This window comes from Apis laboriosa, unplaced genomic scaffold, assembly GCF_014066325.1.
Source record: "Apis laboriosa isolate Shangri-la unplaced genomic scaffold, ASM1406632v1 scaffold173_cov153, whole genome shotgun sequence".
In the NCBI taxonomy this organism is placed as follows: Eukaryota; Metazoa; Arthropoda; class Insecta; order Hymenoptera; family Apidae; genus Apis; species Apis laboriosa.
The window spans coordinates 666,436-683,948 of record NW_025222150.1 but is presented as its reverse complement, the minus strand read 5'-3'; the positions used below and the strand labels follow the sequence as shown (position 1 = coordinate 683,948).

The following is a 17,513-nucleotide window of genomic DNA, read 5'->3' as shown; positions in this document are numbered from 1 at the left end:
CGCGCGTAACTTGGATTTGCTCAAGTAAAAATCACTAGATGAATACGCGCATTTGTATTTGAAAACACATGTACCCATCTTATATATACACTACTAGTGATTCTGTGTTTGACAGTACGCGCGTATTTCGCGGCTATCATCGAATTTAGCCGACGTTAACCGATGTTTAACGAAGCTTGTGAGTTCCGTGTGTGTTAAGTGTTCGTTGGTGTTCAGTTGGTGCGCCTCGACTGGGCAAAATCGCGTAAAATGGAAACAGAATTTCGTTGTGAGGTTGAGGTTGGCCGTTGAAAAAAGTGAACATGGGAAGGTCCAAGTTTCCCGGGAAGCCGCCGAAGACGGTTACCAGGAAACGGATCAAAGTTCTCGGTCAGCCCGAGACAGCCCAAAGTGATTCGGTAACCGTCGCCGAGAACATCTACTACGGACTTTCCCTGTTCAACGAAACATTTGGTGACAACGAGAAGGTAATTCGTAGTTTATCTTTCACTAGAACTACTTGTAGTAAGGCGCGTAATTAGTTAAAGTATATAATTCTTTCCCGACTTACAAACAATTGTATTTATTTTATAAGCGTCATAGGGACGCATACGGCGCCGATTCGGTGGCCTGAAAAAGTCCAAGATTTGGCTGTATAATGAAAGTTAACCTATTAGAAGGGAATCACAGAATGGCAGATGTATATAATACATACTAATGTACCGCTATAGTGGAAAATGTCAATGATTTTATAAAAAATTTATATTTCGATCTTATTTTTATTCTGTAGACATATTTTAACTATATTATTAATATCTTTTTCTTCTTTCATATAAAATGTAAACTTTAACTTAACTTTTTAATGCCTTCAAATTATTAAATATTTTTGATCATATTGAAATATAAATATACTTAAAAATATATTTATATAGTAAAAATAAATATAAATATAAGATATAAATATTCAATTTTAATTTATTAATTTAAATAAAATATAAGATATTAATAAACAAAAAGAAAATAATATTAATGTAATTTATTTTTAATGTTTAATATATTTTTTCTTAGGAACATCCACCATTCCATGGTTTTAGCACTAAAGAGGCTAATCTTTCCGTGTCTTATATAAAAACACAACAACATGACACAGAAAATACAACTGTTAAATTATCATCTGATGCTGTTAATAATTCTATGCCACAACAGAATGAACAAAATATTACAGATGTCAAAAATTCTCCATCGAACACTGAAAATAATACAGAAAAATTATGTGATAAAAATATCAAACCAGCAGAAGATGATAAAAAAGACGTGACACCATTAAATTCCAAACGTGCTAAATTTCATAGACCTAAAAGTCGCAGAAATTGTAAAAATATAAAATTCTCCAATTTTATGAAAACACCAGTATTAAAATCAGTGAATAATATTTTAGACCAGCATCAACGAACAAGACAACTACGAAACAGTACTGCAAAAAGATTATTGCAAAGGGCTAAATCTAACAGTAATAATGTACGTAATATAACAGCACAATGTGGAGATAAACCAAATGCTGTAAGAAAATTTATTTTGCCAGTTCGAAGTGCCCATTCTTCGAGAGTTATTAAACCAAATAAAAGATTTATTGAAGAATTAGAAGAAATTTCTGGAGCAGAGCATAGTGAAAATGAAATTGGTACACATGTAAAGAAAGCTAAATTTACATTAAACAAACTTTGTAATCAGGAACCAAAATTAAAAGAAGGAAATATTACTAAACTCTGTACAAAATTAAAAGACAAAGAAGTGAAAAGTAAAGCCAAAAAAGTTATTCAGCGTGTAAATTCCAATATCCAAACTGTTATACCAGCAAAAAATCTTGAAAAATTAGCTCCTTCTATACAAAACGCACAAGTATCAAAAACTATTAATACAAATGTTAAAAAAATAAATGTATCGACTAAAAATAAAATAGTAAAATCTTCATCTGATGAATGCAGTAATAATCAAAGTGGAACAGCAAATACAGCAACTAGAAAACCTCAAAATGCAAAATTATCTATCTCTAAAGCCCAAAAATCAATTTCTGTTCCTACAAAAGTTCTTCCTGATTCTGATGTTCCAAGTTCAGAGTCTTCCAGGATCCAAACAAGATCAGGAACTCACAATGATACAGTTGACTTAGAAGTTCAGACAAATTTTGAAGATACAGTAAAAATAAAAGAAAATACCAATGTAAAAAGTCAAACTAATGTTGATAATGGGAATAAAAATACAGAGGGAAATTCAGATAATTTTGACACAGAAAGTACATTATCTGAAAGTGGAAGTGAACATAGTAATCATACAGAAGATGAACAGTCTGAATGGACTGGAATGAAATTAAATGGTGGAAAAGTTATTTTAAGAAAAGCAAGATTAAAATTAGATAATAAATGTGTTAGTGGAACTGAAGGTCCCTTTTCAAAAACAAATAATAATAGCATTACAAGTGGAAATACTAACTTAGGTATGTGTAATAATCTTTACAGTCTTTATTTAAATATTTTTAATATATAAAAATTAAAATAATATTTTTTTCTATGCAGATTTAAAAGTTTATTTTATGATATAAATAAAGTTATATCATCATCATATGAAATAAAAAAAATAATAAATTTATTTTATTTGTATAATTTCTTAGGTTTAACAGGCACCATTAAATGTGGCGTTTGTGGTGCTGTACGATTTTATCGATTTGTGAAGCAGGCTCGAAAATTTGGTATTCACAGTTGTGAATCATGTAGAAAGTTTATCAGTAAAATGATTAAACGGCAAGCTTGTGCAAAATCTACAAATAGTGCCCTTCCAGTCCTTCAATGTCATAAAGGCGATGGTTTATGCTTAGTACCACCTGTTGTAAGAAGTCAACAATGGAATCTCATGAGATGTGTTTATAAAGCTAGATGCCCAGCTTGTTGGTTAAAAATGTGTTTAAAATGTTATAATATTCCTTCTTCACTAAGAACAGGTTTAAATACATTGTTACCACCAATGATGAGAGATCCTTTGAGTATTCCATTAACACTAAATCAAGAAGATAATGATAATCAAGGACAAAAATTAATATCTTCTAAGTTAGGTTGGCCAGCAGAAGATAGTTCAGAAAAGAACTTATTCAAATCAGCTATGAGTTGGAGAAATATAGAAATAGGTCAAAAAACCAGTTTTCAAGGCACAGGTGGTTTTCTATATACAAAATTAGACAAATGTAAGATAATGATTCTTATAATTTATTTTATGCATATTATAATTTCTAATATTCATAAATTTATAGTTGACTCATCACTGAATATATCACCTAATAAAAAAAGAAGAAAAAACAATAGGATAAAAGTGAGAAAGAAATTGAAAAATCCAATATTCTCTGTACCATCTTTAAATCAATGTCCACAACCTCTAAGACAGAGACTTGAATTGAAGGGACCAAGAGTAAAACATGTTTGTCGAAGTGCAAGTGTTGCTCTTGGTCAACCAATTGCCACTTTTCCTTCAATAGATGGAAAAGAAGGTACTGAAAGCAATAAGCACATTCCGAAAACTTTAAAGGAAAATGATAGGATAGAGAAAAAGGATGAAACAAAAGAGAAAGAATCACAAAAACATAATGATGAAAATATTGTAAATCATAATATTGCTAGTATAACACAACAACCTCATTCTAAGAGAGGAAAATCACAACAAAATATATCATCAAATTTTCAAGTAAGCAAATATAATAATTAAAATTTTATTATATTAATATTTGTAGTTTTCAAAAAAAATTAATCATTACAGGTATCTAAATCAAATAATGATACATTACACACAGTATCTATAGACTTTTGGGAACAGTATGATCCTACAGAAGTTGGAGCAAAAGGTTTTGCCCTTATTGGTTCAGAACTCTTTCATATTCCTGCTATTTGTTACCTTTGTGGAAGTGCTGGAAAAGAACCAGTAAGTAATGTATATATGAATAGAATTATATATAATTGTACATTGTAAAAATCTTTCCAGCTCATCCACTGTCAATGCTGTTGTGAGCCATATCATGCCTTTTGTTTGGAACCCAGTGAATGGAATGCTTGTGCTCAACCAAACTGGTGCTGTCCCCGATGTACAATATGCCAATCCTGCCATCTAAGATCTGGTCCAAAATTGTCTTGCATTCGTTGTCGTCAATCATTTCACCATTCGTGTTTGTCAAAATCTGGTGTTAGTGCGAGACTTTATAGTCCTGAAAGACCTTATGTGTGTCAAAGCTGTGTTAAGTGTAAGAGCTGTGGTAGTGAAGGAGTTAATGTTCATGTGGGCAATTTACCATTATGCTCCATGTGTTTTAAATTACGTCAACAAGGAAATTACTGTCCTTTATGTCAAAGATGTTACAATGAAAACGATTTTGATACAAAGGTAAGTATATATTTTATTCTACAAATTAATAAATATATGTTTACTGTAAAAATTCATATCTGAGTACAGATAAATACAAATTTATAAAAATATATTATATAATTTTTTTCAGAATAATAACTATAATAATAATTAAATTTTTCTTAATTCTATATTTTATTTTTCAGATGATGGAATGTAGTGAATGTTCTTATTGGGTACATGCTCAATGTGAAGGGCTTTCTGATGAACGTTATCAAATTCTTAGTTATTTACCTGATACTATTGAATTTACATGCAGTCAATGTTCCTCTAATCCTAATTCCGTTTGGAGAAATGCCATAGAAGCTGAACTTAAAGCTGGTTTCATAGGAGTTATAAAATCGTTAAGTAAGAATAAAAAAGTTTGCGCTGCATTAAAATGGAGTCCAAGGAAAGAATGTTTATGTAGATCTGTTTCTAATGGGAAAAAATTGGATTTTTCAAATGAAAAAATAGATTCAAATATCAAAGAAAGTCCCAATATAGAAGAAATTGAAGAAGGCAATAGTGAAAAGAATAAAAATACAGAATTTGGACATAATAATAATTCAAAATCTGATTCAATAAATAAATTAGATGAAGATCAACAAAATGATTGCACTAATAGAAGAGGTTTGAGACGCCTTCGACAAAAATTTCATTTAAAAGAATGTTCTGTCCGAGTAAAAAATTGTGCTATAAAAGATACTCAAGATAATGATAAAAAGGATTCAGTAATTCAAGAAAATTCAAGTAATAATTCAAATGATATAGAATGCAATTGCTTGGATCAACAAATTATTGTTAGACCTTCGCCTACATTGATGTCGGTAAAACGAAAAGTTAATAATAATGAATATAAAACATTATCTCAATTTCATTGTGATATGGAACATGTAATTAATTATACTGAAACCAAGGAACTTACTGAAGCTTATCATGAAATTTTACGAGAAGTTTTTCCATGGTTTAGTCCAAAAAATATTAAAAATAATGGAAAAAGTGATACATTAACAGCTGCCAAGGATGTTAATAAAGATGATAGTTTAATTACAAAACTTGATGATTCTATACTAGAAATATGGAAAGAAGAAGTAATGAAAGCACCAAAAGCAATTGCAGCCAAAACAGCAAATTTATATAACGTTCATGTTGAAGATAGTAGATCATGTTGTTTGTGCAAAGGTTTAGGTGATGGTCCAGAAACAAAAGAAGGACGGTTATTATATTGCGGCCAAAATGAATGGTTGCATTCAAATTGTGCACTTTGGTCTAATGAAGTATTTGAAGAAATTGATGGTTCTTTACAGAATGTTCATAGTGCTATTTCAAGAGGTCGGTTAATTCGTTGTTCAGAATGCGGAAAGAAAGGAGCCAGTGTTGGTTGCTGCGCGAAAAATTGTAACAATACCTTTCATTATCCTTGTGCAAGAAATGTTGGACTTGCTTTCAATGACGATAAAACAGTATTTTGTTCTTTGCATTTAAATAACTGCACTGATAAAACATTACAAAATGAAAATGAATTTAGTTTACGAAGACCAGTATACGTGGAACTAGATCGTAAGAAAAAAAAATATGCAGAACCAAGTAAAGTAAAAGTTATGATAGGTTCATTGATGATTGATTGTTTAGGTACTGTTATACCTGAATATTCCGATACGGTTGAAAAAATTATACCTTGCGATTATAAATGTTCTCGATTATATTGGTCTACAGTAAATCCTTTTAAAATTGTAAGATATTATATTAGAACATATATACAAGTATATGTACCAGAAGTTTCTTCCGATATAGAAAATAATATAACTATTGATCATTCTAAAGAACAAGAAAAAGAAGATACATTAAATATACAAAAAACTGAATATTTAGTTATTAAACAAACTTTAGATGCTTTAATTGATGCAGTATGTAATAAAGAAGTTGATGAAAATCTAGCAGAACAAAATAATACAGATCTTTTACCACCAGAATTAAAGGAAGCTATATTTGAAGATTTGCCACATGATTTATTAGATGGTATTTCTATGCAAGATATATTTCCAAAAATGACATATGAAGATTTTTTGGCAATGGACTTAAAAAATGATGGTACTTTTGCAGCTGATTTATTTAAAGATGATATGTTGGCATCTGAAGTAGATGAAATTATAAAACCACCTGAAAGTAAAGTTTCTAAAATAGATCCCCCTTTAGTAGAATTAGGACCGCATAATGATTTATGGGTTCATTTAGAAACTAAAACTTCTGTTCAAGATTTAATGGATGACTTATTTAGTTCCAAAAATCAAAAACGGGGAGGCAGAGAATTAAAACGATCTAAATCGGAAGTAATGTCAAATAGTCCGTTAATTGTTGGAGGACAAAGACATCATCAACGATCTTGTAGTTTAACTTGGAGTTGTAAATTAGATGGTACTTATGGTCCCAGCATAAAAAGAAGAAAATTATCTAGAAATTCAAGTATCACAAAATCGAACGAAACAAGCGTAATGGTATTAGATTCACAAAATGAACGGCCACCTACATTACATGAATTAAGAATTCCAGAAAGTATCATGGTTACTGTGGGCAGAGCAAATACACCTAACATTTTATCTGATTCTATGCGAGAATTAAAATACTGTATTGAAGATGCTAATGGTATTAATCGTAGAGTAATATCTACTAGTCGTGAAGAAACTAAAGAACATAAACGACTTTTTTGGCACGCGAGGCAACAGCCGCGGATATTACAAGTTGATGGGTCTGCCGATCCAAGCAGTGCTAGTGAATGCAGTTCACCAGAATATAATATTGAAGAAAAAACTACAGCATTACGTATGGCAGAACATTTATCAATCCCGCAATTAGATGGTATCAACGACGAATCTTCGTGTGACAGTAGCGAATTTACTTCATTTTCTGAAAAAGAATTTAATCCTTGTACGAAATCTTCAAATAATATTTTAAGATCAAAACGAATATATGGATTTATTAGATCACATATTACAAAATCTAATGATAAGTCACAAAAGACTAAAGAAAATGATGACTTTTCTAATTGTCAAAAATATGCAATACAACAAACTAAAGAAAATAATTTAAAATTGAATTTAGAAATTCCACAATTAGATGGAGCAGATGATATTTCTAGTGATGATGAGTGCATATCACCACAACATGTTGAAAGTGAAAGAACTACTATTACTTCTCAATGTGATGCACCATTTGATCATATAGATCGTCCTGTAACTTGTAAACGATGTCGTTGTACATATAGAACACAAGATAGTTATAATAGACATTTGACAAATTGTGATATCATGATAACAAGCGATAGTGATTCTGAAACTATGGATAATAAATTAGCATCACCTGATTCTAGATTTTCTCCAAGTATTAGCTCTGTATCTCCACAATTTATAACATTATCTCCATCTGAAGGACATACTCTTTCATCTGATTATCCAGATATACAAGCTACTTCTCCTTTAGAAGCTTCTGTACCATCACCTCATCCAGCTATTCAAATCGAACCAATAGCACAAGCAATTATTACACCACAAATTCATACACATGCTACTGTGGAAACTGTTCATCAAACAGTATTAACATCTAATGATATGATTGTACAAACACAGTATACGAGAACAACAACTACATTACCAAATGCTTCAGTATTACCTCAAGAAAGTACTGTTCAAATAACAGAAATTACAGATCCACCATCTGTTGCAAGTGATTCTAGTATATCACAAAATATCATTAATACACCCATGAATTCTCCAGATGGTGCAAGTTCTCAAACAGTTCCAAGTCCACAAGTATCACCTACATTTTCTTCTACAGGTGTTCAAACTGCAACTAATGAATCACAAGCAAATATTCAGATAACAAAATTAGCTAAATCAAAATCTCCAAGAGCGCCAAAATCTCGAACGAAAGGAATAAAAACACAGATTGTGAAAAATACTATACAGCCACATAATGGACATGCTAGGTTTCAACCAATGCAAAATAATACTCCAGTTATACAACTGCAACAAACTCAAAGACCAAGTGGGCCAACTGTTATATTACAACAAGCATCTCCTGGTATCATGTCTGCATATGTTGAGACATTGCAACAACAATCTGGACAAAATCTTCAATATGTAACAACAATTGGAGGTCAACATGAAACTGCATTTAAACCACAGTTTATAACAACTAATCATTTAGTTCCTGGTGCATACATACAAGCATCTTCTGATAACTTATTGGCATTACAAAATGGAGGTATATCAATATTGCCTGGTGTACAAATTGCTCAAACACAACCAACAGTTCTTGGAACAATTATACAGCAACAACCTAGTGCAATTCAATGTGGAGTTATATCATCTGAACAATTATTATTAAGTTCAACACCAACGCTAGAAATGTTTACAGATTCTACAGGCAGTATGTTTCTTTCAAATCAACCAATGTATTATGGTTTGGAAACTATTGTAAGCAACACAGTAATGTCTTCCAGTCAGTTTATGACTGGCACAGTACCACAAGTGTTAGCAAGCAGTTATCAAACAACAACGCAAGTTTTTCAAGCTTCTAAACTTATGGAACCTATTGTAGATGTTCAGGCTGTTCCAGGTGTTCCCACTGTAACAGCAGTGCAATCTGTACAAAATGTACCTGGAGTACCTGGAGTACCTGGAGTGCCAAGTGTACCAAACGTTGCTAATGTATCCAATGTACCCAATGTAACCAACATAGCCAGCATACCTAATGTACCTAGTGTAACCAATGTACCTAATGTTCCAGCTGTACCCGCTATTCCGAATATATCTGCTGTACCCTCTGCATCCAATGTATCTAACGTATCCAATATATCAAGCATAACAAATATATCAAATATATCTAATGTGCCCACAATACCCAGTGTATCTAATGTGCCTAGCGTACCTAGTATACCCAATGCATCTAATACACCTAGTATACCTGGTGTACCACATGTACCTAATGCACCTGGTGTATCTAACATACCCAGTGCACCTAGTATATCTAATGCACCTGGTGTATCCAATGTATCTAGTGTATCAAATGTACCTAATGCATCTGGTATATCTAACGTACCTACCGCATCTAGTGTACCTGGTGTATCTAATATACCCAGTGTATCTAATATGTCTAATATATCCAATGCACCTACATTGCCTAGTACTTCTAATATAACTAATATATCGGCGATACCTACTGTTCAAAATATATCTAATATTTCTACCTTACCACCTAATGTAGGAAATGTTTCCGATATACCTACAGTACCCGGTGGTTATGTCGTTGTAAATCAGTCAACATCTATACCAGAACCTGTAACGCCACAAATTAATATTTCTGCAACATCTGAACAAACCTTTGCCTCAACTACCTGTAATGCCATATTGCCTGTATCATGTCAAAATGTTGTAGAACCAGTGACATCAATACAGCTACCAGATACATGTTTATCTGAACCTCATGCTGTAGTAAGAGTAACATCGCCTCCTAAGTTGTTGCAAAACTCAATACCAACAATACCAAGGGTAGCTGTACGCCCAAGTCCAGTTTCCAACTCTATTATGCAACCTAATAATGGACCATGGAAAATTACAGAACCATTATTTGGTTCGGAACAGATGAATACTAACGTCCGACCATATTTTGACTCAAAACATGTATCAGAAAATACCAGTATGATAAAATCTAGCATATCATCTAAAATACCCCCCTTACCTAATCATTGTATAACTCAAAGGGATATAGTTGTAAATAAGTTAAATCATGATGTAAATAATGTGCATAATAATTATAGTAGTACTATACCGAATTCAAACAATATTAATATAAGTACAAGTAACAATCCAGTGATTGCCAGCTCGGCTGTACAAAATAAAATTACAATGTCTACAAGTAATGTACCAACAAGTCGACCGATGAATAGAGTATTACCTATGCAAGCCGTAACTCCGAAACAGGATACGACAAAGGCCATGCAAAAAACAGAAATGATTATAGAAGAGCCAACGAAACCAGTAATTAAACCAGCAGAACCAGAACAAAAGATTACAGAATCTAAGAAACAAATTGTTGAAGCAGTAGCCCCTACAATGAAGAAACCGGAAACGACTATAAACAACATAAATGAAACTTTGAAATTAAATACGGAAGCGATCGAAAAAGTAAAAGAAAATCTGAAATTGGAACTGGACAAAGAGAAATTACAGAACGCTTCGTTAAAAATAGTGTTACAAAAGCAATTGCAAGATGGTTCTTATAAAATTACACATAACATGAAAGCAATGACACAAAATAAGAAATCTCCACAAGTAACATCTGTAGAAATATTGCCGTCAAAACAAGTACCACAAATAGCTTCTTTGCAATTGTTACCGATAAAAACATTCACGTTGAAAACGAATAAAATTGAGGAAAAAATGAAACCAATCGATAACAAATTTAACATGTTAAAAACCAAGACTCCACCAGTTGCTGTTAAAAAGCCAAGAATGATTAGTAAGTCTATTAAATCTATAAAGCCAACTTTACCAAATCTACAAACACCGAGAAACACTTCAAAAGGACCGACATTGATGTACGAAATAAAATCACAGGATGGATTCACTCATACCGCTTCCTCAATGGCTGAAGTATGGGAAACTGTATTTCGAGCCGTGCAAAATGCTCGAAAAGCTCATAATTTACCTCCGTTGCCTCATAATCCTCTCATTGAAAATTTAGGCTTGGATAATAATGCTACGGTGTATCTGATTGAACAGTTACCGAATGTAAATAGATGCACTAAATATAAACCCCGATTTCATAATTTAGCACCGCCTAAGCCAGGAGAAATAGAAAATGATTTACCAAAGGCATGCGATAATGGTGCTGCTCGCGCTGAACCGTTTAAAGGAAGAAAAGTTCATGATATGTTTAGTTGGCTTGCATCGAGGCACAGACAACAGCCAAAAATGATTGCTATCTCTGAAGCTGAGTCAAGGTAAAAACAAATATCATATAAATTTTATAATTATTTTAGATGAATATAACTATTAAAAAAACTTTATATATTAAACTTTATATATTATTATTAGATTAATTCATAAATTTATATTAATAATATTTCATAAGTTGTTGTTAAATAGTTAATTTGTAAAATTCAAAAAGATGATATATAAAATAATGACGTTAATACGTTATAGATTAAAATAAATTTCAAGTTTGTATTTTTTTTTGTATCTTTTTATCTAAAAAAAATAAGTGAACTTATGGTCTAGCTTAATGATGTTACAATGAATGTTTAAGATATGCTTTCTAAATTTAAATTAAGTTATAAATAACATATATTAATAATATTATTTAAAGATTGTATACAATATTTTAAAGATTGATACAATATTTTCACCTTTTGTTTTAATTTCATTACATTTTTTTTAAATTGTTGTAGGCGAGTGGCAAGCACAAATTTACCAATGGCAATGCGCTTTAGAATACTTAAAGAAACATCGAAAGAATCAGTTGGAGTGTATCATTCTCATATACATGGTAGGGGTTTATTTTGCTTGAGAGATATTGAAGCTGGAGAGATGGTTATTGAGTATGCCGGCGAGGTGTGTAGAAACGTGTTGTTATTTATATAATCTCTTTTATTAGTTATTAATATATTGTGTGTAATTTTCTTGAACAATATTTTATAAATCTTTATAGGTAATTCGAGCTTCGTTAACTGATAAACGAGAGAAATATTATGATAGTAAAAATATAGGATGTTACATGTTTAAAATCGATGACCATTTAGTCGTTGATGCTACAATGAAAGGAAATGCAGCTAGATTCATTAATCATTCATGCGAGGTATCTATTTAATGAATTACATATATTTTCTAAAAAAGCAAAGTATTTTTTATATTTATTTATAATAATCCATACTTAAAATTTTATTGAATTAATTTATAATTTACAAATCATATTTCAGCCAAATTGTTACTCGCGTGTAGTGGACATCTTAGGTAAGAAACACATTTTAATTTTCGCTCTCCGTCGCATTAATCAAGGAGAAGAGTTAACGTATGACTACAAATTTCCTTTCGAGGATATCAAGATTCCATGTACCTGCGGTTCCCGCAGATGTCGTAAATACCTCAATTGAGACTGCATATACAGCTATCGTAAGCAGCCAACCGGCACAGCAAAAAAATAATGTGCTATAATTATGTGCGCTTTGGAATAGGATTCATTTTATTGAACGTTATTCATTTAATCATCAAACTATTTTCAGAGATTGCAGCTTTTTATTACTATAAAGGAAATAGATATACATTTAAAATATTAGAAGGCCAGATATAGTACATGAAACATCGCGTTATGACAATGTTACTTTAAACAGCTACACTTCGTAGTTGATTTAAGGGGTATACTTATAGCAATAAATGATTGAACATGTCCTGCTTTCGTATCCAACGAGTCTCGCGTGCTTCATCACGCTCACGTTAAGGCTCATGAAAGTGTTATCCACGCCTGTGCTTTTATGCACGTCTTCTAGACTCTACTTATTATCTACTATTGAGGCTTAAGTGTACGAGTTATCGTCACTTTACACTAAATCGAAAATGTTTTTAGTTTATATTCATATATTATTCATAAGCTAAAAGCATTTATAAAATTCTCTTTTACATAAATTATTTTGAGTTATATATTTAAGAATTCTAATGCATAATTGGACCAAGTATGAAATTGAGTAATAATAAAATATAAATACAGCACAAAAATAATATGTATTTATAAAAGAAAATTAATGACTTTCCATGACTGTCATTTACATTTTTTGTCAATATATAAATATTGAATATAGAAATTATTGAATATAGAAACACGTTTACTACGTGATAAATACCAAATATTCATGTTCAGAGAAAAATTTGTAAGATATAAAGCACACAATTTTATTGTAAATTTCGATTTTATATGTAATGACATACAATTAAATATTTTTTAATATTTTATGTAAATTTAGAATTTAGTGTACAGTGTACGACTAACTTTGTGACATTTCATGTCTAATGTAGGGCCAGATTTCAAATGTTCTTGTAAAATATGTAATTGTTAGATTAGATACTGTCTTGATGTAAGTACAGCTACCAATTTAACTTAAGTTAGTAACATAGATGTTAAGAAGTAAAGAAAGAACGCGCGCGCGCGCAAAAAAATGAGAGAGAGGGGGAAGAGGGGAAGAGAATGGCAAGAAGGAACAGTTTCCTAGCGTGGGATACTGTCTGAAGGTGTACCTACTTTGGCAGACATTGATGATATTTTAAGTCTTATAGTAGTGATAAAAAAAAAAGATAAAAAAAAAGATAAAAATGAAACAAATGGGGAACAAAGATTTGTTTCCCACAGAAATTGAAGCCTGTTCGTTTATTTTAAATGAAGGATTATGTACGCGCAATATTATTTTGATATGTTTTTATAGATTTTTAAACGATGCACCTATACGTTTGTGCTTCCGCCTTGCCAATATTACAATATTAATCTTATTACTTTATTTTTGTATTTAAATAATATGAATCGCTAGAAAAAAGAAACCTTTTATTTTACAAAAACTTAATAGCATACTGCTCATGTATAAGAGATTAATCATAATTTTTATGTGATTTCTGTCTGAAATTTTTCTACGATTCGTAAGAGGCATATATAATCACGTAATCAATTATGTTAACAGAATGTAAAAAGATAATTAGATCATTGTTTCAAGTAAACTTTTCTAGAATATTAATATTTCTAGGAAATGTTTGTGATATTTTCCTACACTGGGAAAAGTTATAAATGTTCTTTATAGGAATATATTTCAGATTTTTACGGATACATCACTGTATACCGTAAAAAGCACCTTTCTGTGAAATGCAGTTTTGCCTTACCTTTAATGTACCTACGCTTTAAACCCGGTGATAGATTTAGATATACCCCGATGACTTATATTCAAACTGAAAAAAAAAAACTAATTGTGTCTATGCATCCATTAAGCTATGATAAAGTATTTTAGTGCGGTTAATCAATTTCTGCCGAGGTGGTTGTCCCTTAAATTTGGTGCTCCATGGACACCGTTAAGTGCACTTTACACGAAAAAATGGCCTAGAGTAAGAAATAGTAGGTGGCAGCGAAAGAGTTTGATAATAATAAGAAATGCGTTATACGATGAATATTGATCGCGAATTTATTTAACGAAATAATATAAAGAAGTAAATGATGGCAGGAACATTATTTGAGCACGTAAATATTTGTCGTTCGTGCAACATTTTAATCGGCCTGGTTTGGTACAAAATGCGTATGCTGATTTGTAAAAAGTTATAAAACAAGGGAAAGAAATAGAAACTTGTTCTGGTCACGAGAAATTGCCATTTTTTAGGTATTTTGAATCTTTTTTTTTTTTTTTTCTCTCTTTTTTTAATATTATGATTACCAATAATTAGTGACTATTATTGGAAAATGAATATTGTTAATATAATAATTAATTAATTAATTTTAATCTGTAAAAAAAAGTAATATGACATAAGAAAAGTAATTTACTTGAAAATATAATAGCAATGTTAGATATTTTATTGATATTTATTACTTATGGATGACGGTTTTAGGGTTAACGAGATGTACTAATTACATTAAACATGATTTAGAGAACATGGTGCACATGATGGTCTAATATTGTTGAAAAGATACGAATGACAACTTTTTTTATGGAGGGAGGGAAGAGAACATCCTTTTCTCTTTAAAAAAAAAAAATGCATTCTTGTAATTGTTACATAATATCATCACGAACTATTTGGGATTATGAAATATATGCGATGTATTTTACTATACTTCATATTCCCATTCACAAATTATAATTGTGGTGATTGTAACAATAATTTATAATGGGTATATATTTACACGTGTCAGTAGATAAATTAAGAACACTGTTTTTTAATTATTTTTTTATTTATAAAATCTCCATATATAAAATATTTTATGCTCTAAAAGAAAGAAAAACAAAAAATATAGATTTTAGCGTCCGTATGATACGGAAAATTATGTTCTATGTATACTTCTCTGATAAAAAAAATATTCAGAGTTTGTCGAGCGCTTTTCTGAAACATACTCTGTATCTTTTTAAATGATTCCCTAATTCACGAAATGTGTACAAGATCCTTAGTATTACGCATCCAGCCTTCATTATTATGATTATTATTAGTATTATCAATTAATTATAATCTACATGAAAAGATAGCATAATACACCACCACTCATATTGTGCACTGTTTGTTTAAAATACACCCGTCAGCACCTTTAAAAAGTGATTCGTGTGAAAAAGAGCAAAAATTTTTGACGTTAGAGAAAAAGAAACAAATATATATATATATATATATATATACATAAATATATATGTATAATCTTCGAACTTGAATATGTATATGTATACTTTACCTCGAGATAAATTTGCTTTAGGTAATGAAAGTGTTGGATATTTACTAGTTTGGTGTGATAATGAAACGAGTGGTTAAGTTATTCATGGAACTGTACGGTGCCCGTTAATACTTTTTACGACAATTTCAAAAACATCGCAGCGTTGCATCCTCTTGTAAATGAGAGTCATCTCTTCGAGTCTTTGGGTTCTTCGTTTTATTCGTAAAATTAAGTAATTAAAAGAAAAAAAGATTGAAATGTAAAACGCTTCTTAAATCATGTATAAATAAAAAAAAAAAATAGTATTATTCTAACGTTTAAACGAATTGTAGAATTTTGAATATTGTACTTGTTTAAAAGAAAAAGAAGAATACGAAGATGATGAAGAAGAGGCAGCAAAAGAAAGATAAAAAAAATACTATTGAAAAATTTAAAAATTAAAAAAAAAAAGGAAAGAAAGAAAGAAAAAGGAATGAAAGGAAAATTGAAAAAATTGTCTGTGATTATCAGTCATAATAATCTTTAGGTCAACATATTTTTTAGAGAATATTTTTTAGCAAATTACAAAATTTATGATATATCCCTATTATTGATATGATATTGGATCGGACACGCTACGCATAATATTAAAAAAAAAAAAATTGAAACTGTAAAAGTTGCAAACTGTTTAATAGAATTATGAATAGTTGAGATCGATGGCTGTTGTAAAATATTCAGTGTTTGGACAAATAATTATTAAAAACTATTTATAATATTGATTAATATTGAGATACGATTATATATTATTGTATCGCATACTATAGTAGCGTTTCTATCTCTTTTGCGTTTGCATATTCATCGGAATAGATTATAGAAAAGAATTGGTCGTAGGCCCATACAAGACGAAGTCGTGATGAATGTAAAATTAAACGAAGAGACGCTGCGGGCAAATGGGACGTATTTACTGCACGCGTTCAGCGTGTAAATTGTCGTTATAAAATCCATCTACTTGTAGAGAACTTATGAAATAATCGTAATATTTACATTAACCAGATGATATGCATACCACATAGAGACGCATAATTAATGCTTTCATCACACGATACATATATACACATACTTACATATGACACATACATAATACATACAAAAAGAAAATACAATACACACCCATACCATGTTTTGTAATTAAATGTTTTGTTAGTATTATATGAGAAATTAACAGAATAAAAACACAAGTGGAAATATAATAAACATGTTCCGTGCTATGTAAAAGTACCCTACTATTACTGTGTTATATCTAGAATGAAAATTGAAGCGAGAGAGAATTCTGGTTTTGCTTTAGAATTCTCATTAATCGCGAAGATAGATTTTTTTCTGGAAATCTGCTGGTCTTTAAAACAGCCAGTATTCGATTGAAATGCTGCGAGAAAAAGAAAAGCAAAACGCGATTCTCGCTTATATCTCGGTAATTTTAAATATTGTCAGCGCGCAATTAGTTTAAGCATAAAGCGGCAATCTTATCTCCTCTTTGTCTGTTCTCACAAACGGGTAGACTGAGCAAGTACCATATTGTAATCTACGATACCACTTGTTCATTGTAACAGCGACGTGCGTTATAGGTCATGCTTTTTTCACGTGTGAGAATCCTCTGTTTTTTTTCTTTCTTTTTTTTTAACGTGCGTATTCGGTTGAGCGCG

The 17,513-nt window shown here is 30.8% G+C and overlaps 1 protein-coding gene across 5 annotated transcripts; it reads left to right on the top strand.

The window, feature by feature from the left end:
* Positions 1-231: 231 nt before the first annotated feature.
* On the top strand, positions 232-17,063 carry LOC122711593 (histone-lysine N-methyltransferase trithorax). 5 transcript variants are annotated; one of them, XM_043930523.1, is made up of 10 exons: positions 232-467; positions 1,048-2,473; positions 2,648-3,184; positions 3,281-3,708; positions 3,781-3,942; positions 4,003-4,398; positions 4,566-11,401; positions 11,849-12,011; positions 12,109-12,255; positions 12,377-17,063. In XM_043930523.1, exons 1-10 carry the CDS (start codon positions 303-305, stop codon positions 12,548-12,550), a joined length of 10,434 nt encoding a protein of 3,477 aa, XP_043786458.1. In that variant the 5' UTR covers positions 232-302; the 3' UTR covers positions 12,551-17,063. The 5 variants fall into 5 exon arrangements, with proteins under 5 accessions (XP_043786458.1, XP_043786457.1, XP_043786456.1 ...); XM_043930522.1 differs by having other exon boundaries at positions 2,648-3,214; XM_043930521.1 differs by having other exon boundaries at positions 2,648-3,708; positions 12,377-12,569; positions 12,680-17,063.
* The last annotated feature ends 450 nt before the right edge of the window (positions 17,064-17,513 follow it).

Coding starts and splice junctions, on each gene's coding strand:
- LOC122711593 (XM_043930521.1), top strand. CDS start 303: ATGGGAAGGTCCAAGTTTCCCGGGAAGCCGCCGAAGACGGTTACCAGG. Junction 3,943..4,002: donor GAAGTGCTGGAAAAGAACCA/GTAAGTAATGTA, acceptor AAATCTTTCCAG/CTCATCCACTGTCAATGCTG. Junction 4,399..4,565: donor AAAACGATTTTGATACAAAG/GTAAGTATATAT, acceptor TTTATTTTTCAG/ATGATGGAATGTAGTGAATG.